The 25,325-nt window shown below is 47.1% G+C and overlaps 3 protein-coding genes and 1 long non-coding RNA gene across 5 annotated transcripts; 1 reads left to right on the plus strand and 3 right to left on the minus strand.

The window, feature by feature from the left end:
- Window positions 1-286: 286 nt before the first annotated feature.
- Window positions 287-3,106, minus strand: LOC120698860. Its single transcript, XR_005685050.1, has 2 exons — window positions 2,043-3,106; window positions 287-537 (listed from the first exon to the last, which is right to left on the minus strand). It is a non-coding gene; the product is annotated as an uncharacterized LOC120698860 (long non-coding RNA).
- A 2,430-nt stretch (window positions 3,107-5,536) lies between these two features.
- Window positions 5,537-7,406, plus strand: LOC120698862 (protein LATERAL ROOT PRIMORDIUM 1-like). 2 transcript variants are annotated; one of them, XR_005685051.1, is made up of 3 exons: window positions 5,741-6,406; window positions 6,513-6,883; window positions 7,245-7,406. XR_005685051.1 is itself a non-coding variant. In XM_039982618.1 (2 exons), the coding sequence occupies exons 1-2, from the start codon at window positions 5,839-5,841 to the stop codon at window positions 6,827-6,829; spliced, it is 885 nt and encodes a 294-aa protein (XP_039838552.1). In that variant the 5' UTR covers window positions 5,537-5,838; the 3' UTR covers window positions 6,830-6,988. The 2 variants fall into 2 exon arrangements, 1 of the variants encoding a protein (XP_039838552.1); XM_039982618.1 differs by lacking the exon at window positions 7,245-7,406 and having other exon boundaries at window positions 5,537-6,406; window positions 6,513-6,988.
- Window positions 7,407-11,915: 4,509 nt separating this feature from the next.
- Window positions 11,916-17,445, minus strand: LOC120698863 (hydroxyproline O-arabinosyltransferase PLENTY-like). Its single transcript, XM_039982619.1, has 8 exons — window positions 16,698-17,445; window positions 16,529-16,596; window positions 16,237-16,438; window positions 15,928-16,025; window positions 15,771-15,840; window positions 15,612-15,683; window positions 15,369-15,482; window positions 11,916-12,479 (listed from the first exon to the last, which is right to left on the minus strand). Exons 1-8 carry the CDS (start codon window positions 17,082-17,084, stop codon window positions 12,414-12,416), a joined length of 1,077 nt encoding a protein of 358 aa, XP_039838553.1. The 5' UTR covers window positions 17,085-17,445; the 3' UTR covers window positions 11,916-12,413.
- Window positions 17,446-22,954: 5,509 nt separating this feature from the next.
- On the minus strand, window positions 22,955-23,927 carry LOC120701390. The gene has a single exon (XM_039985458.1). The coding sequence runs from the start codon at window positions 23,845-23,847 to the stop codon at window positions 23,203-23,205; it is 645 nt and encodes a 214-aa protein (XP_039841392.1). The 5' UTR covers window positions 23,848-23,927; the 3' UTR covers window positions 22,955-23,202.
- Window positions 23,928-25,325: the final 1,398 nt, after the last annotated feature.

A 25,325-nucleotide genomic window follows, 5' to 3' on the forward strand; every position in this document is an offset into this window, starting at 1 on the left:
CAATCGACTCGGACGGGCTAAGACACCCAGGAACCCTGTCCTGCTGCCATACCTATACATCATCATCATTCCACGCCCGGTCTCATATTTCCATGTCAATTTCAACAACTCAGGTACTGTATATAAGTATATAACCTATATCTCGCGAGTAACCGGAAATTACTCGACTTCTAAGTATCCTATATCTCGCGAGTGCAAAAAGTCACTCGACTTCTATCGAGAAGTATTAAGCATAGCATTTCTATCGTCCTATACATGCTAGTATAATTCAGGGAAACTTAGGGATCATGCAACTAGGGTTCCAATCAACTCCTGAAACGTAATGCACAAGTAATAAATACATATATAGGTGTCATAATTTCAAATAATAGGATGTGCACCGGGGCTTGCTTGGGAGTAAAGTATCACTATAAGTTAGTAGGTTGGAGCTTCATGATAGATAATCCACCACCTTCTGGATAGAAACTAACACACCATCTTTTGGAGTTTTCCCCATCTTTATGTTCCAATCGTCCTTCAATTGATCTAACCTCGTACCTAAATGATATGCATAGATGCACATGCATGCACAAAAGAGGCATAAGCACATATTCTAAAGACGACCAGAAAGTAATGCGTGGTACGTTGTCGTAAAGAAGTAATGTACAAATCGTACTAAGGTTGATCACTCATCCTCACCCGAAGGACTAGTTCATCCTTGAGATTTGTCTTATGAAGTTACTTGCCCTAGTGATTAAAGCTAACAAGGCATCATGGATATCGTCACAAGAATAAGAAGTCTACCACATATTAATTGCATCATCTATATACATTAAGTACCTTTAGTTACAAACATGTAAGACTTAAACTACAGTAACATAGGTGAAATTTATTAGGTGGTAAAAGTGATACTTAACATTATAATTACTCTCTTCTGAACTTACCTCATTGGACACTCGTTTACAGAGAACCAAGCATGAGTAACTACCTAAAGAACTAAGGTGGTGTGTATTTAAGTGTGACACCTAATGTTATATTTACATGGCACAAAACAAGATAAATTACACATGCTAGGAACAAAATAAGTTGCACGAGTACAATTTAATAGCACAAACTAATTCTAACTGATTATATCCTGTAATTATACTTAACAAAGTATTTTACATAAATTTATCATGATCTTATATGTAAAGAAATTATTATTTCTAATAGAACATGTCTAACTACTAATAAAAATTATTTTTGATTAGCAACCTATATGTTCCGAACATAAAATATTTACTAGTGATAAAACAATAGAAAACAACCCTAGCATGAAGTTTTCATGATTCATCAGCAAGCATAATTATTTATGCATATTCCTATTACTCATAAACTATTTATTAAACACTAACCAAGTTAAATCAATAACTCATGCACACTCATGCACACATGCACTAATAAATCTGAAACTTTTACCACATTACATACATCACATGACTAATCTACCATAAAAATTTCATAGCAAAAAGGAGCAACATAACTACATATATGATTTTATCCCTAACAAGCATGAATAAAATTCTAGGACAATATTTTTCTACCAACACATGGCATATTATAGGTTTATTGCATAGATCTAATCACAAGAATTCCAAAACATCTTTATTTTCTATTTTATGATTTTTTCATGATTTACTATGCATTTTCAAAGTTTACAGCCACTTAAACTAATATGTAAACTAGAGAAAAAACTATTAAGAAACTAAAGATCAACCTGTAAGGAAAGTTGCAGATCTTAGAACAAGGAATCCAAAAAATTTTAGTTTGTATTTTTCTGATTTTTCTATGATTTACTATGATTTTTCAAAGTTTCAGCCAATTTATTGAAAAATAACCCTTCGCAACACTATTCATATGAGTCTACGGTTGTGCATATAGGCCCCTGAACTTGTTTCAATTGTCGCACAAGGTCCCTGGTCGCGATTTTGAAGCAGGGGAGAAAGGGAAACGACGATTCCGACCATGGGGGGTTTCCTGGCGGCGAGGGAGGGGTGGAGGAGCATGAGAGACTCGAGAGCTACCTCTGGGTGGTCTCGGTTGATGCCGGGGTAGCCGGAAGAGGGCCGGCGACGGAAGCAGGCGCCCGGCGGCGGCGGTGAGCGCCCACGGCGAGGTTCCGGCGACCAATTCGGGGCAGGCTCGGGCCGAGGAGCACCGGTGGGGCGTGAGGAAGCTTGTGGGCGGGTCGGTTCGGGCCGAGGGAGGCCGGAGGAGGGAGCTCCACGGCGAGCTAGGCGGAGGCGGCGACCATGGCTCGGCGCTCGCGCGAGAAGGAGAGAGGCGTGGGCTGCTCAGGCAGCATGGAGAGGCTTCGGGAGAGGAGCGAGCTTGCCTGCGAGCGAGATAAGGACGGTATGGGCGGGGACGCACCTCGCGAGCGGCGCCATGGCCAATTTGGCCACGGTGACCACGCACGGGAGAGAGGGAGAAGGGAACACGTGGGCTTGACATATTTGACCCATTTGTGAGCAATTTGAAACTTCAAATTTTCGTTTAACACTCCTAATTAAGATTAAGGAGCTAATTGAGGGGTGTTACAAGAGCGCCGCAGCTACGCGACGCCATGGATCGAGCGAGCACCTCCCCACCCCACAAGTCCTCCGCCTACCACCCTAGCCGGGGGGTACGTGGGTAGTAGCAGCTAGCCCTAGCCCCTGGTCCTGCCGATCCGTGGAGAAAAGGGCGGAGGACCTGCCGCGCCATTACCGCACCCGGGCACCGGCAGCGACCCCGTCGGCCGTCGCGTTCCCGTTCCCGTTCCGACCATGGAGCGCGGCGCGGCGCGGCGCATCGCATCTCGGCTCAGGTCGCCTGCGCGGGGCGCGCAGCCGCCCGGGGCCAGCTTTTAACGCGCGCCGCGGCAGCAGCCTCCTGCTGCAGTCCTGCCGCGCAGGCGGCGGCCGCAGGCGCAGCCGCAGGAGGGGCAGCGAGCCAGACGCCCCCAGAGTTCCCGCCTGCCCAAAGCCCAGAGGCCGGGTGGCGATCCATCCCCTCCCGCGCAGAGGAATTTCCCAGAGCCCGCCGCGGCCGGTCCCCACGCCGACGATCGATCGATCCATCGATTCTCTCTCTCGTCTCCCCCCTCCATTCCTTGAGTTAATTCCTTCTATGCCATCAAGAAATATAACTCATCCTCTATGTGCCATTGAAAAATAGTCCCTCCCTTCTATGCCACTAGTTTTAATATTGCATCCCTTATGTGCCATTCTGTTACTCTGAGCCGTTAGCTGGGCGTTAGCTGCTGTGGCCCCGCTCGCCACTCCCCTCTCCATTTCTTTTTTTTCTTTTGAAGAAATCTCCCCTCTCCATCTCCATGGCTCCCTTCTCTCTCTCCCTCCATGGCTGCGGCTGCCGCTCGGCCTCCTCTCCATGGCTGCGTCTGCCGCTCGGCCTGCGAGCGCACGCCGCCGTTGCACCACCGCCGAGCGCGCATGCAGCCCCACCGCCCGCGTGCGCATGCCGCCGCATTGCCCCCGCGCGTGCACGCCTTGCCGCTCGGCCCGCACGCGCCCTCGCCTGCCGCCGCTCGGCTCGCGCGCGCACGCTTCGCCGCCGCGCTCCTGCTGTCCGAGCTCCGCGAGCTCGCCGACCTCAAGGCACTGCTCGCCAGTCACCCGGACCCCCTCCCGCGGCCGCGGGGCGGGACGGCACGACGCTGGCCGCGGCAGGAACGCGCGCACGCGATGCCGCACGGACTGCGGTCGATGGGGCGGCGGCAGCGGCGGCGGCGGCCGGCGAGCAGGCCTCATCCTCGTGCCGGCGCTCCGGCGAGGCCTGCGCGCCGTCCTCCGCCGCTGGCTGCCCGTGGCGCAGGTGGGAGGAGCGCGCGTGACCGCGGCACCGGCGAGCGCCCCCTGGAGCTTGCAGCCGCGTGCAGAGGCCTGGCGGGATCTTGGACGGCGCTGCAACAAGCTTGGCAGCCGGCGCCCCTCCTCTCTCCCCTGCGGCGGCGGGCGGGCGGCCTGCGAGCTCGACCTCGGCTGCCGGCGCCCCTCCTCCCTCCCCTGCATTGAACCCCAAGATCCCGCCGCCCCTGGCTCCTCTCCGGCGGCCGCGCCGCCCTGGCTCCTCCCATCCGCGCAGGGCCGCGGGCGCTGGCTTTGCGCGCCGGCGATGCCACCTCCGCGCAGGGTCGCAGGCGCTAGCCTCACCGCGGCCGTGCCGTGCCTCGAGCGTGCGGTGGCTATGGGTGGGGTGGCCATCAGCGCGGGCGGCGGCGCCTGCGGGCCATGGCGATGGGCTGGGTTGCGGCGGAGGGGTCTTGGGCGGGCGGTAGCTCACCACGGCGCTCACCGAAGCTCACCACTGGCCACGCTCCATGGCCGGTCGCGCACCTCACCGAAACAGGGGCCGCCGCCCGTCAAGCGCGCCGGCCACCGCTCGCCGTCCCGAGCTCAGCGCCGTGGAGCTCGACGCCGCCGAGCCCAGATCCAGCGGCGCTCGCGGAGGAGGGAGGAGGGAGCAGGTGCCGCGGCGGGAGGATGCGCCGGCCCTGCTCGCCACCGGTCCTCCCCGCCGCTCTGATCCGCTCGAGAGGAGGCCGCGAGGAGGCGATGGAGGGAGCAGGGGAGCACGGTGACCTCCCGCGCGAGGGAGGGTGGGCCGCTCGGGAAAAAAAGAAGTAACTGTTGAGGGAACGGAGGGGTATTCTGGTCTTTTCGCCGTACCCTTTAACGGATCTGTTAGGGAGACTTAACAGCAATGGCATGGAGGGGATGGAAAATTAAAAACGATGGCATAGAAGGGATGAGCTAATTTCCAATGGCACATAAGGGATCACCTCAATTTTCCAATAGCATACAGGGAATTTACTCCCATTCCTTTCGTCTCTCTCATCACCTCTCGCCTGCCTCTGCGGAAAAGAACCGAGAAAGTAGTACTTCAATTAAGCAGCTTGTGCCGCGTAGAGAGAGAGAGGAGTAGAGGTGAGGCGAAGCCAGCGACCATAGCTACCTAGCTAGGGCGTAGGCTCTAGAGGCTAGGTCTTTTTGAGTGCTCCCGCAAGGCGAGATTCTTTTTTAGGCCCCGTTTAGTTCCAAAAAATTTTCACCCAAAAATTTTCATCTCCACCTTTGAACGCATGTATGAAGCACTAAATATAATTAAATAACAAAACTAATTACACAGTTTGAATGTACACGACGAGACAAATCTTTTGAGCCTAATTAGTACATGATTAGCCATAAGTGCTACAGTAACTCACATGTGCTAATGATGCGGTCAAAGACCTCAAAAGATTCGTCTCATGGTTTCCAAATGAGTTCTGAAATTAGTTTTTTAATTAGTGTTCGAAAAATCCTCCCGACATCTGGTCAAATATTGACGTGACACCAAAAAATTTTCACCAAATGGAACTAAACGCGAGGCAGGGAGAAAGGGGGCAGCAGAGCGGCAGCGCCGTAGTCTAGCCTCTAGCCGCTCTAGTGTGTCTGCGTTCTTGCGCTTTCTAGCTAGCTTTAGGAGGAAGCTCCCCCCCCCCCCCCCCCCCCACCCCTCCCCCCCTGTTCCGCGTAGCCCACCCGATCGATCACTGTGCGTGATCCTGTCTGCTCTGCCCGGCTCAGCTCCTCCTCGAGCGCGCAAGCCGCAAGCGTGGCGTCCTCGTCGGGGCGGCGCTTCCCATCGGACGCCACGGCGATCGCGGGCTGGCTGCCGGCGGCCCCCGGCGGCCGCGGGGACGACCTCTCCCTCGGCTTCAATGCCTCCGCGGGGCCCGGCGCGGGCTCGCTGGCGGCCGGGCTCTGGGGCCCCGCGGCCTCGCGCCAGGCCGCCGCCGCGCTCGGGTACGGGGCGGTAGGCGCCGCCGGTGACGTCGGGATGCTGGTCGTCTCGCCCGCGGGCTCGTTCCACCACCAGCGGGCTGCCGCGGCGGCGGCCGCCGACGACCCCGTGTTCCCGCTCGTCGCCGCGGCGCAGCGCACCCTCGTCGACGCTGACGCCGCCTCCGGGAAGCCGCCTGCGGGCGCCATCCAGTTCTGGCACCCGGAGCCCCCGGCGGGGGCTTTGGACGGCAAGAAGGCCCTCGCCGCCATGCTGGACCAGGGCCGCGGCTCCGGGTCCGGCGCGGCGACGTGCCACGACTGCGGCAACCAGGCCAAGAAGGGGTGCGCGCACAGCCGCTGCCGCACCTGCTGCAACAGCCGCGGCTTCGACTGCGACACCCACGTCAGGAGCACCTGGGTGCCCGCCGCTCGCCGCCGGGAGCGCCTCCAGGTCGCCGGCGCCGGAGCCGGGGCCGGCGCGTCCCCACCTCCCCCCGCTCCGCCCGCCGCTGCCAAGAAACCCCGCCTCGCGTGCCAGACCGCCACGGCGACCACCAACTCCCGCACCTCCACCTCCAACGCCACCACCCCTCGCAGCCTCGACACCTCCTCGAGCCACCAAGGTAACCGCATCACCGGCGTCTTGTTCTCACAATTGCCCAGCGACACAGTTCTGATGGGAAGATCGATCACTCAGCTGAGCATCTCGATTCCCCTTGTCCTCCGCAGCCGCGTCGTTCAAGGACAACCTGCCGCGGCAGGTGCGGGGGCCGGCGGTGTTCCGGTGCGTGCGGGTGACGTCCGTCGACGACGGCGGCGGCGAGGTCGCGTACCAGGCGGCGGTGACCATCAACGGGCACCTGTTCCGGGGCCTCCTGTACGACCACGGCGCCGACACCGACGGCCGCGCCGCCGACGCCGCGCAGCACGGCACCTCCGACCTCCACCTCGGCAGCGCCTCGGCCGCGGCTCCCGGGCCCAACCTGTACAGCGGCGCCAGCGCCCCGCTCATCCTCGGCGGCCTGGGCTACGGCAACACGCCATGAACTGATGGGAGGCAAGCAGCAACAGCGCACCGCAGCCAGGATCGAGCAGCAAGGGTACCTTTACCGGCTGTGTTTAGATAGATCGTAAATTTTTTTCGATGGATTTTTGTTAATTTAAAGTACTAAATAAAGTTTATTTATAAAAACTTTTTACACCGATGGGTTGTAAATCGCGAGACGAATCTAATGATGCTAATTAATTCATGATTAATCCATAATTAGCGGATTGTTACTGTAGCATTACTTTTTCAAATCATGGATTAAGTATGCTCATTAGATTCGTCTCGTGATTTACAGTCCATTTATGTAAAAAGTTTTGTAAATAGACTTCATTTAGTACTCCATATATGTGGCAAAACATTTCATGTAACTTTTTTTTTTGTGTTTACGGGTTTATGTTTAAAAATCTAAACAGGGGCCAGTCAATGTTCTGCCGTTCGCTTTCTTCGTTTCAGCTCCCTGGCAGTGCAAGCAGTAGGCCAGTAGTATACTGTAGCCCAGTTTCATGTTACTGACGATGCTGCTGCCATTGAACTCTTCGTGTCCGGAAGCTGGAAAGGGAATAGTTCACCACTCACATCTTTCACCTTTGCAAGAGAAAACTGGGCACCCAAAGTCACAGCACAGGGCCTGATATGCCGTTTGGGACATCTGAATTTCGTTAGATTCCATGAAATCTATACGACACAATGCAAGTCTTTTAGAATTTGACACCCTAGCTCACATGTCAGTGACTCGGTTCTTTAAATTTTCTCTTCATTCACCTAACTTTCGCTGAAAACTCGTAGGAACAAACCATTTTAAATTTTCCAGTGACGGGGCTCTAGGAGCTGTTCTTTACTTGACCAGTATACTAGTGATCCTCCTGTCTGCTGATGGAATGGAATGGACCGATAATTGGGGTGTTTGGCTTGCCAGCTGAAAAGTTTGACTCTTTGATGCCATGCTCCACAAATGCCGGGACTGGAGTCAATCGGTCACAGTCCCCTTGCGTGCTCCGGGCTCCAAGGGCCAATATTCCCCTCGTTACCTTAATTCAGCCACGCTGCTTTGACAGTTTCTTTACCAGTTCGGTTCTATTACTTCTAGTGCTACTCTCTTCATTCATTTTTGATAGATATATTTTTATATGACACAATGACCAAGGGCACCACAAGTGTGCTTATCAATCTAATAAATGTCACATATTTTTTTGTTGGTCATCCAATGTTTTAACTAGAAACTCTTTGTAACTAGTGCTATTTATTGCCAATACCCATGCTAATAGTAAATATAGCTATTATTTTTGAACATTTAAATTTTTGAAATATAGTCAAATAGAGGGAGTATTATTTGTGCTAGCTGTTAATTAAGCATCTTTCTTATCCACGCATCGGAACTTGTAGCCGTGAGGCCAACGCGCATTGCATGTGCTGATAGGATTTCTTAGAACCTACTGGAAGTCCCTATAGTGGCGACAAAGGAAGAGTACGTTTGATGATGGATCTCGTAAGTGCACATCCAAATATAGTACTAATTGATTTGTAAATATGGGCCGTTTTAGCCTCCTCGACTACTTACTTTTTAGGAATTTATAAAGTGACTTTGGCTGATTTGTTTAGCTAGGTGTTGCTTCTCGGTAATTTCTTTCATTGGAAATAAAGGCTGTGGGCATACACTAATCATTGCACGTTTTACATGAGTGTAAGTAATTGAGGGCAACATGTGCATTTCAACAAACTTTAATTCTCAATTTCCAACAAGTAAAACGGCCTAATCAAGAGCGAAAAGATGTGAAGGGAAAGAAAGGCGGTGTCAAGGCAAAGCCAGGACTTCGTACTGGTGGACTGGTTGCGGAAACATGTTCATGGACACTTGGGTCCTACTTTTTGGTGGAGGTAGTAACTTGTCTTGGCTGTTTCTCACTTAATCGTGTCATGTCCAATGATTGATCCCTCACCACCTACGCAAATCTGTGTCACATGCATTGCATGATGGTACGGTGGTGGTTTATTTGGAGGAGTCGGTAGCGACGTAGCGCAGTGATCTAAGGAAACCTTGGCTGTGCTTTTGGAGGTTGATGCTGCTGGGCAATACGACGCCATCTTGTCAATTGTCACTGTCAGGGCCAGAGCTGTGCTTTGGAGGTTGATGCAGTATTATTGAATGCGTGGTGATGAGGGCTTAAATTGTTTGGTCCATGCGGCCGTGCTAAGCTGCAGGGGCGATTCTTTAATTTATTTGATGCAGTGGAGTAGAATCTTGGTGAATCACCTGCAGGCAGTGCGTACGTCGTGCATTGACTAATGGCCTTTGTTTAACTGGGGATAGATCAGATGATAAAAAAAAGAAAAGCAGTTTGTGTGCATGGCAAATGTTCTTGTCAAAGTCGTCAAGGCGAATGGATCGACTCGATGATTAGAGAAAGGGTCGATCGGTCGAGTAGCAATCATAAGGGACATTATTTGATTTGATTTTCTGGTCATAGGTGGTAAAAATTTGTGTAAAAATTAATCTCCGTTTCTTTAGTGCAATGTATGGCTTTTGCCAAATGATTAGCGTGTTGGTTTGGCTACCGAATTATGAAATTCACTGCCCTTTTTGTTTTGGTTTCAAACTTGTCTATTCTTAGTTTATAGGCAACGTACCAGGTGCAAACCAACATCTCCGTGTAAACTATGGAAACTTCAATCTGAGTCACTGGATCAACATCCAAGAGTATGAGGGATTGTGTAATTTTACAATCTGGATCCGCCCTTGGATTGGGTAATCACACTTTTGCAAATTGCCCCTCCCATCTTTCTGCGTCCCTCCCCTTGGATGTTGATCTGATGGTCCAGATTGAAGTTTTTATAGTTTGCACGGAGAAGTTAGTTTGCACCTGATATGTTCTCTAGTTTATATCATTATTCATGTGGTGACACTCCCCATGATTTCACATGTTTGCTCAAAATATGGATGCTAAAATAATGCTACTTTAAACCTGGTTCCTCAATACATATTGTGCTATTTTATGATCATTGCAGCAATGCAAGCATCAATATCTTATCGCTGTCAAGCAACACATATATATGGTGCATTTGATTCGGTTGAGCTATGAGTGTGGTGGACTCTCTCATCAGGTTACCTTGTAGATGCAACGATATCAAAACATGCACATGAAACGATATACAATGGTGTTTTCTAGGTACTTTTCACCCAAAATTAATTACATAGAACACAACTCTGTTCAGCTGGCTATGGCTGGTGATTGATGCTGATTTACTGTGAGAGAAAAGTACTACTGGATGGCTAGTGCTGATTTAATATGAAAGAAAAGCACTGCTGATTGATTGCCAGCAGAACGGAGCAGATCACGTATATAATTTGCATCCCTGCGTGTAAGAGGTAAGAACACATCACGTTTGAAGTTCCAACTGACAATGCTCTACACTAATACCTATGGCGCCTCATCTTCCATATATCGATTGCGAAAACATCAATGTATTCAAGCAGTCAAGGAGTTCTCAATAAAATACTGCAAGAAGGTCTGCGTTGGTTTGAAGCAAAGGCTACTTGTCACCAGCCCTGGATGGCTGGATCCTATAGGCCTTTCATGCTGGTACCGGCTATTTTGGTTGCTGCGTTTTTCCTCTGTGATTTCTCTAGATTGTGGTTCAAATCTACCGGGCGGCGGGTGGCGTGTAAGGCCTTGTTTAGTTCCCAAAACATTTTCTATAGTACCCGTCACATCGAATATTCGGATATATGTATAAAACATTAAATGCAGTTGAAAAAATAACTAATTATACAGTCTAACTGATAAGCACGAGATGAATCTTTTAAGCCTAATTAGTTCATGATTAGATATTATTTGTTAAGTAACAACGAAATGCGCTACAATACCGAAATCAACAACTTTTCACCAACTAATTTTCTTTGGCTGTAAGCCTGTACTTTGCAGCTTTTTTGGTGGTTAGTATTCCATCAGTTCCAAATTATGTCATTTAAACATTTCTATGTGCATATTTTTGCTATACATCTATACATAGTGTATATCTAGGTGCATAGCAAAAGTATACACCTACATATATCAAAACAATTTATAATTTGGAAAGGAGGGACGCCGCGGTGCCATGCATAGTCTATGAAAATGAGCTGCCCTGTTTTGGCTTGTAAATTTAGATGTTTGGCTCCTGCTATTGCGCATCCTGAGAAGGGTTGTCACTCGTCAGCAATTAGTCGTAGTTTGCATCTTCTGGAACGTATTGCTATTCTAAGCTGATCCAGACATCACAAGAAAGATAACTCCGTTCACTGCCCGGCAACCATATCGTTGACATTCCGCCTTGTGTACATCAACATCACCTCAGCCCTAATTTGTGTGGACCATTCTTATTTGCCTAATTATCCACACTTCAATACGGGTCGATTTTTTTTTAGGATCACTATTTTTAGGAACTTCTTTTCCTGATATGACCATTCTAAGACTTAATGTGAGCGTGAGAGAACGGAAAGTGATAATAGATAGGCATATACGCCCCCAAAAGGGCAGTTTTTGTTTAGATTCCTCGAAAATCATTTGGAAGTCAAGTACTGTTGTCTTTTGGTGCAATGAAGACGCGCATAAACCCGCACTCAACACCACACCTGCGCAGAAAATGTAACTAACACAAGCAAAAGAGAGTATCGTGCTTTTAGGGAATTTGAAACAAGTGTTCATCGACAATTATGGCACACATTGATGTGTAGTAGTACAATCCTTACTCTGAAGAGGCCCTCTTTCCAGATTAAAAAAAACTTACCTGCGGGGGTAAGACCGCCCCCACGGCATTGTTTGGAAGGTAGAATGACTTTCTCACAGCAGGCCAAGAAAACCTCCGAACCCCTGCCCCATCCGTACACGGGGGCCCGTCGCCTTGTGAGTTAGGCCGGGCTCCACAGTGCTTTGGACATGAGACAGGCAAGGGGATTTTTTTACCCGCAGGCGGAAATTCGTCCCGACCAGGAATCGAACCCACAACCTGCGGGGTGCCGCCGGACTGCCGTGACCAACTGGTCCGACATCCTTTGGCATAGACGGCAGCATTTGTATCTGGGCAGAAGAAAATAGTACGGTACAGTACAGTACTACAAAGACAACATCAGTATTAAGAACATAGGTTCGAAAGAAACCTGATCATCAAATATTTGTACGCAACTCCATATCTAGGTATATTAGATTGTTTCTGAAAGCCATTGGTGGTTTCCAGTGATAGCACTCAGCAGGACGTTGGCAGCACCCAGCAGAACTTTTCCCAAGATGACTAATAACAAACCTCTCAGGGTTGGACTCTAAACTACATCTCTGATTTACAACACGGCTAAATGAACCAAAAGTAGCCAAAAGCCCATATTTCTGCTTTACAATACAAAAAATGATGCAACTCACTAGATCAAAGTGAATATATCTTTTTCTTCCTGAACACTAACCTACGTTGAACTGTAGAAAATTGACCACAGTCCTACACTTCAGATATGAATTGAACGCTCTTCTTTTATTCACCCGTGGTATTCCTCTATGTTTTCCAACAAAAACCATACCAGCTAGGAGCTAAAATAAGCTACAACTGATCAGGCCATCAGATTATCTCTCATCCTCCCACCCTGGAATGTTTGCAGTGGCCTCATTCACCATCTTCACAAGAGTGACCTGAAAACAAAATCAGATTAACATACGAATCTAGGGTGGCCTCGTTGTGAAATTCTAATTTAAAAAATATTGATCAAGCATACTAAGGCTAGGATCATAAAGGTGAAATAATTATATGGACCGAAGCTGTTCAACATAAATTCTGTATGTTCGATGTATGCATTGAACTTGCAATGCCATTTGAGCTTCCTCATGTGTCCATTGCTGTGTGGATTGCCAGTAAAAATGGCAGAGGATCTGGACAATCGACAGCACTAACAACACTTCAACAGCAAAGCAGCCTAATTGGACAATATCGGTGTAAAAATTAATGAAGAAAATTTAACATTTAAATGATTGACATGTGCACAACTGGGATGGGCGGTTCTTTTAGTGTTTTCAATATGCTGCAACAATCAAATAATTGAAACTTGACGAGCAAACCAATTCTACACAGAAAAGTTCTACGTTGGGTCGATCAGGTCAAGGAACAGGGTCGCGTGACGTGGGTTGGTACTCTTGGAGAAAATGGGGAACGAAGGGGGGTAGGTATACCTCTTAAGGATGATAATTTGGTACATGGTACGCAACACCAAGCAACTGAGGTCAATGACAACGGGTCAAAGTGTGTGGTGGATGCACAATATACTCAACAACAACAACATAGCCTTTTGTCCCAAGCGAGTTGTGTGGTGGATGCACAATATACTGTATGTGACTAAACCCACACGTAAATAAATGACATGTTTGAAAGGAAAAAGGAAAAGAATAAAAGAAAATGACTAAAGGACATCATCAGGCGCTATTTCCTGGTCCATCCAGCCCACTTTAACCTCAACCAGCCCTCCAACCCTAGTATTCTGGTCTCGTGTGCAGGGAGCCTTGTGCAGAAGCGCAACCGCTGCTTCCTTCGCCCCCTGCAGTTCTCTTCTGTATATGGTTCTACCCACTTCAATGCAATCATTCGATGCAGTGCCACCTCCAGTCACCCTTGAAAGTCGCCACCACATACTTCCAATTCAACCTTCACTGCAGCATCCTCTCCTGCATCTCATGCTCCTTTCCCATCACTGGCGAACCTTGACCCCAAATGACCCAGGAGCCGAAGGGCCGTGACCCAGCCTGAAACAGAACATCAACCCCAGTCGATTTTGACCAGCGATTTGGGATGGCATTCCTGGGGTCCGGAACGTGGCATTGACCCTGTTCCCTGTGATATGGTTTACACTTGTTGGGATTCTAGTTTGGTTTTTTTTACATGTCTGGGAATGTGCTCATAGCATGGTGGTAAGACCTCCAGTTGTGAGGCTACCAACCAGGGCTCAAACCCATGTACTCGCCAAAAAAGGCCCCTAACTGTGTGTTCCCTGTGGCTGTACTGCAGTTGCTAAAGCGACAGTGTGCAAGTAGTAGCCAGCTTTCAGGGCCTTTTATCGATGCAAGTGTGCAACACGTTTGGGATGTCTCTCTCCTTGGGTTGACTTCTTTTTTTCCATTACATGTCCGGTCAGGTGCACACAATTATACTAGAATAAGACATATTGCACTTCGTTAAAGATAAGAGTACAGTAATATAATTCTAAAGCTTTTGATGATGAACGGATACCACAATAGCAAGACTGTATGATCCTCAAAATCTAGACCTATACTTTTCTGGGAACTAGGAGCTGTTTTTTTAGTAATACAAACTTGCCATATCATGTTCTTGGGTCTGGTGATAAAACTGGTTAATAACATAGATGCCAATATGGCCACAAAGTTTGTGCTAAGATGGGCTTAACGAGGTCAGCTTTATTGATCGATTTGACAAGGATATCTCCTCGTTCCGCCTCCAAAGAGGCTCTGAACTTAGAGATAAATTCCTTGTTACAGACTCCAAGACTTAGCCGACTTATATACTGACGGCCACTAACAAATCCTACATAAGATTGACTCCAACTAATGCTAACCTCCTCGCTGATTTCCTGACCTAACTAACCTGCCAGAGCCTGTGCCTTCTTGTCACGGCACCTATTGGTGCACCCAACAAAGGCGTCCACAACAGGTTTTCTAATCGTCATAGAAAAATATTAGAAATAAACTGTTTGATCGATACAAACTCTACAAAACAGTACTCTGGTAGTATGATCTAACAAGACTTTCTAGCCATTATATGATATATATAAAAAAGCAACTTGAACCAGGGTTTTCTTTATCGGCCGATATCGACCGAAAATTCCGATATTTCCCTTTTATCCCTAGGGTCCGATAAAATTTGATATCTCCTATTTATCCTGCTTCTACACAGACAGCTCAAATCCACCCGTGCGATGATCCTGTACTCATAGTATTCTATTCTTGTTTTATCTGTGAACAAGTGATCTTTAATAGCTTAGAAATAGTTTCAAGTCAAATTCTACAAATTTTTTCAAAATAATTTGAATTTCTTTTTGAATTTGGTCCGATAATTCCAATATATCTTGTTTATCCTATTTCTCTATGACCTCCGGCTCCGATAAATTTTAAATTCCGATAACGAAAACCTTGACTTGAACACAAGCATGCAAACAATAGGCGGCAACACAATTTCATGAGCACCTATCCTAAATTTGATCAACAGTTTACAACAGATCTCCAACAATCTATACAGAACTACAAATTGGATTAAGACCACCCAAGGAAAACATCAATATTCTTGATATCTCGATAAAATTGTACTCATTCAACATTATTTGATGGAGCACATTATAACCTAAATCTGAGGCTAAACAAGTGAGAATAGAAAATCAATGTGACATAGATCAACATACAAAACACATTTTTACACATTCAATAAGCAGTTCAGAGATTTCATAAACATGAAAGGCTGATCATATGTAGAAGCAAATAGGCATCACACATAGTCAACAATACAAAATATTATGCACATACCACACTTTCAGGAACTCCAGGAGGGGGTAGTGAAAGATTTCTTGGTGGTGGTGATTCAAGATAAGATCTTTTGTCAAAACGCCATTCACCAATTTTCCCATAAGTTAGCTGACCCTGAATTAGCACAAGGAAAACAATAAGCATACAATCTTTCTCTGATGTAGATTAATAGATTTTACAGAGCAATAGAGAGCATCCAACGGCTGAAAATATTTTATAGATGCTAAGGTAAAGTGTAGTCACCTCATTTGTATAATCACATCCATACGTATAATGGATAATGAATGTGTTGTCTGTTTTTAGGTCCCAAGGAGGCTGCAATTATCATCAAGGACATCTTTAATGATAGAAACTGCCATCACTTAAATATGCGATGAATTATCTAGTGACAAGACTTAGCACCTGAATCATGAAATCTTTACGGAGACTATGGTGCACACCATGCAGTGCACTAGCAACAGCATATGCATACCTACAAATACAATGGGAAAATAGATAGGAATGAGGTTCACACATGTTGAAGTGAACAAATAAAAGCAGGGACGAACTCTATACTGACATTTCCAAGACCCATCCAAAAGCTTTGTCTGTATCCTGATCCTCTTTCATTTTTAATGAAACATTCATCCAGGTTGGAGCAATCTTCTCAAGTTGGGCCTAAAGAAGTTTGTGAAGGCATCCATAACAGATCAATCAAGATTAACATGATAGGTAAACACTGGATTAGCATTGAACAATGTCATTAACACAAAATCAGTATTTAGATGTGCATAACTAAATAAAAACTAAAAAGAACAATGCATGGGCGCATATGCTATCTTGGCAGCCACCATAACCAAATCCATGCGCTACTTTAATCAAGAGATACCTTCTTGATTATAACTGGAGAGTTGCCGATAGGATCAATTTTTGAGACAGGTCCTTTTTCCTCTGGAAAAAACTTCCGCAATATCTTCTCATTCACAGTTGGATTGATGTAGAAAAATGGAAATGCTGCTGGTTCATCACCATGAGCTAAGTTTGGCAAAGGCTTCACAAAGACATGATCTGGCTCCGCCATTAGTATGTAGCTGCAAATGTTTCCATTATGAGCACATAAACAAATCCTTCAACCATGAGCAAAAAAAGAAAAAAAATGAAATGAAGGGAAATCTACTTACTCTTCGTCAATTTTTGCTCTCTGCAGCCACTGGACAAATGCCCACGGCCTATTCAAGACAATGTATCCCTGGATAAATATCGTTTCAGCACCAGCATCATCAAATGTGGTGTCACATATGACATAACTAGTCAAACAAACACTGAAAAAAGAACAAAAGAAGATCTCACCTTATCCTTGCCTTCAGGAAGAGGGTCCACCACCATGGTGGGTATCTCATCCATCAACCCATCAGGCTTCCCCGAGTGAAGGATCCGCGTGAAGCCGCCCATGTCGGAGCCGGGGCGGTCCCTCATCTCCTTGTACCAGTAGTGCATGATCCGGGACTGCCACTGGCTGTAGAGCGCGTCCGTCGCCGTCAGCGCGACGTGGAACCGCTTCGCCGGGTCGGAGCCGGAGCGCGACCCGTAGGAGCCCCCGCCGTCGAGGAGCTTGCGCGGCCCGTCCCGGCCCCGGCCGTGCATCGTCAGGAAGTTGTAGGTCGCGAAGAAGCACCCAGCGGAGATGAGGATGAGCAGCCAGGGGGAGGTCCTGCCGGCATTCTTCCTCCCGCTCATCCTCGACAGCCGAGCCCCCAACCCGCAACCAGGGGGAGGGGGGCGCCGCTACTCCTGTCGAGCCGCGCGAGGCGGCGCTGGCGGGCGGGCCGATCGCGGGAGCCACCTGGGAGCCTCTGCCGTGGGAGTGGGGTAGAGCAGGGCGAGTCGCGGGCCGGATCTGGGATGATTGGGATCGCCCTCGGGCGGGTGAAGCTAAGGGATCGGGCGAGAGAGTATTGCCGGGAGGGGATAGGGGGCGGCGAAGGGGAGGGCGAGGCGAGGGCACCCACCGCGACAAGCCCGGCGATCGCCGGCCGGTCTCGCGGGCCTCCGCCGCGGCGATGCAGGGAAGGAGAGGGAGCAGCGAGAGGAAGGGCTTAAGCTGACGCCGTCATGGGGAACAAGGCAAAATCCCAGCCGACTCGCCCGCGCTCCGTCAGCCCGCGTTGCCTATGCCTCGCTCCGTTATCCGTTAGGCGGCGCCCACGGCTCACCCCGTATCCGCTCGGAGGAGACGTATTTCTCGTCACCACACATGATTCGACTGGAGCGTTTGTTTTCGGACCTCGCCGTCCTCGCGAGTCGTCGTCGGCAGGCTCATCGATCAGACGGAGCAGCACTGGTCGGAGGAAGATCCTCCTTCCTGTCATCCTATGCTGCCGTTCTCCAGGGAAAAAAAAACTCTTGCTATGCTACTTTTGGCATGTCTCAGGATAAGCACTCTCCTCCTTATAGGAAGCAAGTTTATCCCTACTTATTGCTTCAACCTCAGCCGTTTTATGCGCGCCCATCTCGTCTTTTTATCAGGGATTGCAAGTCTAAGGGTCTGCTTGGTTCGCGGCCATACTTTGCCAGCGTAAAGTTCGGCAAGCCACGGAGCCAAGGCAGCTGTTTGGTTCAGCTTTTTTGTTGTGACCGCCACGAGTCCTTGCTTCAGTCGTTTTCCTTCTCCTGCTCGTCGTTTTGCAGTGTGGCGGAGTGTGGTGTGTGGCGGCGACTCTGGCCACCACAAGATGCATGGCGAGCCACAGTAGTCATGGCTGTGGTGCGTGTGGCAAGGCTAACGATGGCCACGAATCAAGCAGCCCCTAAATGTTACCGCTACCTTTCAAAAGGAAAAATGTTACCGCTACTTAACTGACACTATTGCTGGCTTGAAATTAAAATTATAGAGCTACATCTGCCATGTATCTTCTTACTTTGATTTGTCTCCCATGACTCTAGCGGTCGCAGAGATGAGCAATTATTGATCCAACTGTTTGGTGACAGTTGTAGCAATGCCTTTCAATTAGTGGTCAGCAGTCAACTGTTTTTTCATTTGTATTTGGCATTTTTGGCGTCTTGGCGATGAAATCAGATACTCTGCAGACTCATTGATGCTCCTCTGCAGCGACCACCATCATCTGCACCGCACACAGCGATCCCTCGAGCAAACGAGCTTGGTTGGACAGTATTCTCTCTGTTTCAAATTATAATTCGTTTCACCTTTTAAGCCTTAAATTTAATCACTCGTCTTATTCATAAAAAAATATACAAATATAGTCAAATTTAAAATTATTGTTGAAAATTTTTGTTTATAAAGCAAGCCTCAATAAAAAATGATATTTTACACAAATTTTTGAATAAAATGAGTGGTCAATCTTTAGATCAAAAAAGTCAAACAAATTATAATTTAAAACGGAGGAAGTATGTACAAGGTAAAAGAAAAAGGGGCAAAATGTGATACGAAGGATGTATTCACATTAGCATGAGAAGATACAATTGCGTGAGATATGAACAGTGACATTACAAAATTCTGGTTTTGATATCATTCGATGTCTTGAGCATTGCGACATGGTGAAATCGACATCCTGTTGTGGCTCCCATTTTGATGCGCTCATAATTGTTCCAATAAAAAAGCATTTCTTAAGCATCAAGAATTCAAGATGAATTAAGCATGACTAATCTAAAACAAGATGGCTCCAATCAAACGGAAAATGCAATTTCGCTAGAAATATTTTAGTTAAACATGATAGTTTCAAATTTTACAGGTCTCTATTTAAACTCTCTTTATTCGGCTTGTTCTAGCTTATTCTTTCTCACAAAATACTATTGAATCAGTCATATCTGTAGGGATCTTTGCTTCTTAGATGCCCAAACAGAGAGCATGAACAGTATAAAAATGGCAATAAAAGCTGGCACTAAATTCTCCAATTAATGATCAGAAAATTCAACCCTCTACACCGTGGAGAAAGGGGGCTATTTATACCCCTGGCCCTCGGCCAGACTTTCCCGAATTGCCCCCTTCCAACTCACGTACAGCTCACTTACATATGATATCAGGATAAAATTACAATGTGAGAGGTGTACAAATCCGACCTTCTCACGTATTCACACTTTACATGCACGCCTTACCCCGTCGAAGGGTCTGAAGTCCTTCGCCTGAGTTGCTTTTAGTATTTAGTCTTCTTCGGGTGTCGAGAACCTTCGCAGGTTCCGGTCTCCAAGCTTGTGCTCTCAGGTGATCAGTCATCACCTTTGGCCACCCGAAGGAGATCTCCTTGATGCTTCGTAGGCCTTGATCCCTGGGCTTGTGCTCCCGGGCGTTCCTTCTTCACCTTCGGCATCCTGAAGGTGGGCTCACCTTCGGCATCCCGAAGGTGGGCTTCTTGGTTCTTCGTAGGTCTTGGAAGGCATCATTCAACCTTCGGGCGTACTAAACCATCAAAGCCCTGCAGACAAGTTAAGAGATGTTTTTGAAGTCGAGATTAACCTCCGGGTTCATTCCCGAAGGTCCAATCCCCAACAATATCGTATCTGGCGTGGCACCAGAACAACGAGCAATCCATAATTCTTCGCTACCGGACAGTCTTTTCCTGCCTATAGTACCAACCTGGAACTCCAAACTTTGTTTCTTTTCCTGAAGGATCTCAATTGCCAACTAAACTCAAACTGAATCTCTCTCTCTCTCTCTCTCTCTCTCTCTCTCTGAACAAGGCAAGGGTGCTGCCAATTCATCAGGAGCAGGAACAATCTTGGGGTCCGAACAACAGAGCATGCACAACCGCACCCGTACGCCAACCAAGTCTCTGTGTGGTTCCTTCTTCTGAGAACTCTCCTTTTCTTGTGTAAGATGAGAGGGATTAAAAGACTTTCCTCACTAGTAGCCAGTAACAAGCAGTTCACCGCCCACCACAAATCAGTCTGCACGCCTCGATGGGCGCATGAGTTCAAGATTAGGTCAACAAATTTGCGCGGAACTTTATCATCGGTTCACCAGGTTGATCATAATTTTCTAGTAAAGCAAAGTGGCTTTCCACCTCGTCTGGGTCAGTTCCCGCCGGCCGCGCACTCCCCCGGTCAAGCCCGACGACGGCGATCCATCGTGGTCGCCGCAATAGCATGGTGGGCGCCGCCAGCCCGGCGAAATCCCGGACACACGCTGGGAGGGCGATCGAGATCCACTCGGGAAAAGGCGTGGCCAGGGATCGTCCAGGATCTTTGGGTGTGTTTAGACGAGGGGAAAAGGGGAGAAAAAGTCACATCAGTCACTGTAGTACGTTGTAGTACTTTTCGTTTGTTTGTGGTAAATATTGTCCTACCATGACCTAACTAGGCTCAAAAGATTCGTCTCGCAACGTACATCAAAATTATGCAATTAGTTTTTTTATTTAACTATATTTAGTACTCCATGCATGAGTTATTTGTTATATTTAATGTTTCGATGTGATAGGAGATGTGATGGATGTGATGAAAAATTTGGAAATTTTGTGGGAACTAAACACACCCTTTATCTGTGGAGTTTGTGAGCGACACGCCGACACGATGGACGTAGTACTCTCACCTGACCTACCTGCTGGCCTGGGAGACTGATTGCTGCCACGGATTAGAAGGCAGCACTGCACGATAGGTTGAGTTGATTTGGAGATCAGATTGTGGCTGACTTGGCCTGGTGATATGATGGGCGAAGGTCAAGGTCAACCACTATGGCATTGCTTATTATCAGGTGAGATTGATAAGGGCATTGATTTATTATGTGTGCAGATGAACAGCTAGTTACCATCTTACCATATATATATATATATATATATATATATATATATATATATATATATATATATATATATATATCTGCGTACTCACAGGCATCCCGAATCTGTTTGGTTGGGTTAACATTTCTCAACGTTGGGAAGATTCAACCGCGTTTGATGATCACGGACAGCTTGTTGGCACTTCATTTCATATCAGCCAAAGCTACCAAGAACTTGGCAACTAATTTGGTCGCCCTGATTTTGTATGCCAAAATTTGGACGAATTTTCAAGGCTCACCTAAACCAAGTTTTTTTTTGTGGGGGGTGGGGGGGGGGGGCATTCCAGTACCTTCTTCAGACTATTGCTAGAACTTTAAGCGCATATAATCGTGTTAATTGCTATGCGATTGTTATTATTAGTTATTAGTAATACTTTCCAAGAAAATTCACTGTTGACACTAGCCTGACTACACATGAAGGCGATGAGAAAGATATAGCCTCACGAACACTACTAACTGTTTTCCTCAACATTACAGAGTTGCGAGTATGATCTTTTTTTTTCTAGAACGTGCACTGCCCGTATTTTTTTTAAGGAGAGGGAATTAAATTAAGTACAGAGTTGAGAGCATGATCTAATTGTTTTAGTTATCTCGTGGAAGGAAAAACCAAATCAAATGTTCCATCCGGCCTGTTTATTTGCACCACAAGATAAAAGCTTGTTTCGATGTAATGATCTAATTAACCTAATTGTATTCTACTCCAAATCAAGCCATGGAACCTGACCCAAGAGTTTGAATATGCAAATCAACACTAGTGCTTGATATAATGATGTACCCTCCATAACGGCACCTCAATGGTGACTTCATTAATCTCAAGATCTATTGACTCAGTCTCTCGTATGTATTCATAGCTTTGGTTATACGTCCATGTACGTGTATGTGAGTATTGTGTCCATACTTCGAAAAGGAAGTAATAAACTGATTCATAAGATTTATTTTTGGTGATAATAAAGTTATTGTTGTCAAAGGTTTGTGCTAACACAATGAAATAAGCATGATTTTAACGGGGGGACGTATGGCACTAAATTTTAATAATTTTCACCTACGGAGTAGTCATTATTTCCTCTGTTTTTATATATGTTCACACCATTCACTTTGATCACGACGTTCAACCATTCATCTTATTCAAAAATTTTCTAAAATATGCAAAGTATAAATTATGACAAAAAAAGTATATTTAATAAAGCAAGCCACGATAAAAAAAATACTCTGGCGAGTGAAGGAGAGCCTACCAGATAGAAGCTTCTATTTTTAGCACTCTGGTGAGTAAACAGACGGTGACCACTTTAAAAGCTTCTATTTATTTTTTCAATTAAATTTATTAATACGAAAACCAATAAATCGGAAGACACTCTCAACCAATCGAAAGGCCTACCGCAGCAAACCAAAAGACCTGCACAACAAATTGAAATGCCATCCCAACAAATCGAAAGACATACCACACCAAATGGAAAGATGTGCCGCAACAAATTGAAGGACTATTGCAGGAAATCTGAATTTAAAACCTCGAGTACTATATAGGAGAAAGATTGAACAATAAAACATCAAAGTTTTCCTAATTCCAAATGAACTGAGGGTCGGCGCATTTTGTCCAAATCGAAAGTTTGTTGGTTTACTCCAAATCTAGCTCGGTTGATTCTATATATCTGTAATGCCAATGACCAATGTCAAGTGGAAACTCATCTCTCTCTCTCTCTCTCTCTCTCTCTCTCTCTCTCTCTCTCTCTCTCTCTCTCTCTCTCTCTCTCTCTCTCTCTCTCTCTGAGGAAAATACATCTCTACGCAATTAGCAGTACTTCAACGGTTCATGGTAAACATGGATCGGATGACATGCAATTTCTTTAATTCATTCATTTGCATCCGTTCCACTAATTTTCTGTTGGCCGGAGAGAAAATTAATGAACTAAAACTAATTCAAATCTACCTACTCATCTCCCTCTTTTCTGAATCTATGCACATTGCATCCTCTCCCTCTTGTACATGAAGAAACAAGAGTGTTAAATTCTAAATTCTATCCCCAATCTATCTTGGAATCCATCCATAGCCACGCACGGACATCTCCTACTCCTATCTTGAAGAAGCCTTGCTGGCCAGCTCGATCAGCCTCACCGGCGACGGCCTCCTCCTCCTCTTCTCGGCCTCCGAAATGGTCTCGAGCCCCGGCGACCACGGCCGCTCCGCCCGCGCCCCCACGAGCTGCATGTAGTGCTTCCTCAGCTCCGGCGTGCTGCACAGCTGCTCCGCGGCGCCGCACTTGCCGCCACCGCCGCCGCCGCGCGACGTGATCACCTTCTCGATGAACTCGGGCAGGATCCTGATGAGCGGCGCGCCGTCGGCGCCCGTGACGTACTCGAACGGGGAGGCAGCGCCGCCGGCGATGGGCACCTTCGCGGCTGGGGACGGCGAGAGCTTGGCGAGCGTCGCGGCGGTGAGCGCCTGGCGGCAGGAGAAGCGCGCCGCGGGGAGCACGAAGTAGGTCCGCCCGGCCACGAGCCGCTCCCCCGGCGGCAGCGCCGGGACCGGGAGGCCGATGAAGAAGGAGTCCGCGGCGCAGACGAGGTGCTGGCCGGGGAGCTCCGCCGCGACGTCCCCGGCGGTGACGGGCCGCCGCCGCTCGCCGGCCGTCCTCGCCGACCCGCCCCAGAACACCAGCCGCGCCACCGCGCCGTGCGCGGCACCGGGGCACAGGCACGGGGAGAGTCCGTTGCCCATGGCGAGCGAGCGATGGGGTGAGGCTACCGGATGGAAGCTTCTAGAAGCTGCGAAGGCGCAAAGATTGTGCAAGGAGTCGAATGGGTTTGGGTGGCTTGAGGAGGGGCGTCGTGTGGAGATGTATTTATAGGGGAGGGTTGACCAGACGGGTTTGACCTTGGAATGGTCAGAGCTTCTGGGTTTGATTTCTGTGTTAGCTAGAGGGTTGACCAGAGATAGGTGTTCAAAATCAAAACGGTCGGCCTTATTTAATTGTTAGTGGGAGGCTCGGATGTCAACGCCCCATTGTGGCCAAGATTTAGAAACTTCTAGTTTTTGCTCGTGTGTAATTTGGGTGACACCCAAGAAAAGTGATGCCATGTCCGGGTTGTTGAGCAGTATACTAGTAATTGTTGGGAGCTGTTGACGCCGCAACGCAGTAATTGATTGGCAACGTCTTTCCCACTCAACCCATTTCAGAATTTGAAGCCCAAATTCAATCCTTGGGGTCTCTAAATTATATACTTTTGACAGCTAACATCTCATCTATGGAATTAATATTATATAGCAAAATACTTTCAAATATGAATCCAATGGCACTGAAAAATTTGGATAGATCGAGTTATTTAAGCTACCTTTTGTCAAACATTATAAAGTTTGAATCTTGTATGGTTTTATAGATTTTTTTAAAAAAAGAGAAAACTATCTAGAGCTTTTTATTGTGGGTACGGTGTTAATATTTAATATTTATGGAGGCGACACTCCCTTTACAGAAGGACATTTTTTAAAAGCTAGAAATTTATATTAAGAATTGAAATCTAGGCAGATTTTTAAATTCATGTTGTATCCTTTGACATCCAATTCACCTTGAAATACCATATGCATTTTAATCTTGGAAATATATTATGTGCAAACCAACCTCTCCGTGCAAACCGTGCAAACTTCAATCTGGGCCACCGGATCAACATCCAAGAGACATAGGGGATTGAGTAATTTTACAATTAATCGCCTGCACTTGGATTGGGTTATCACACTTTTGCAAATCCCCCCTCCCATCTCCCTTTGCCCCTCTCCTTGGATGTTGATCCGATGATTCAGATTGAAGTTTGCATCGTTTGTACGAAAAGATTAGTTTGCATCTGATACGTTCCCTTTTATCTTACTTTCTATGTGAAATAAGTTTGCCCTACCCTATTCCTCGAGAAACATGTCCATTGAGGATATCAATATTTCCACTCATCCCCCCTATTAATTAAAGACATTAAAAGAAGAGAATTTTTATGATAATTTCACATTGGCTTAAAACTGTATGCTCAATTGTGGAGGAGCGGGCATTCATACATTTGACAGAGTAGATAGGTTGTGTAGGAGAAGATTTATTGACCAAAAGATCACTTGGATCCCCGCTTTAAGTGTATAGGTAGGGTTTGAGCAAGCCAAAGAAGAGATGTGAGGTTGGACATGTCACATTTATAATTTAATTGGAATTCGAAATAAAT

Source organism: Panicum virgatum, chromosome 3K (genome assembly GCF_016808335.1).
Source record: "Panicum virgatum strain AP13 chromosome 3K, P.virgatum_v5, whole genome shotgun sequence".
Taxonomy (NCBI): Eukaryota; Viridiplantae; Streptophyta; class Magnoliopsida; order Poales; family Poaceae; genus Panicum; species Panicum virgatum.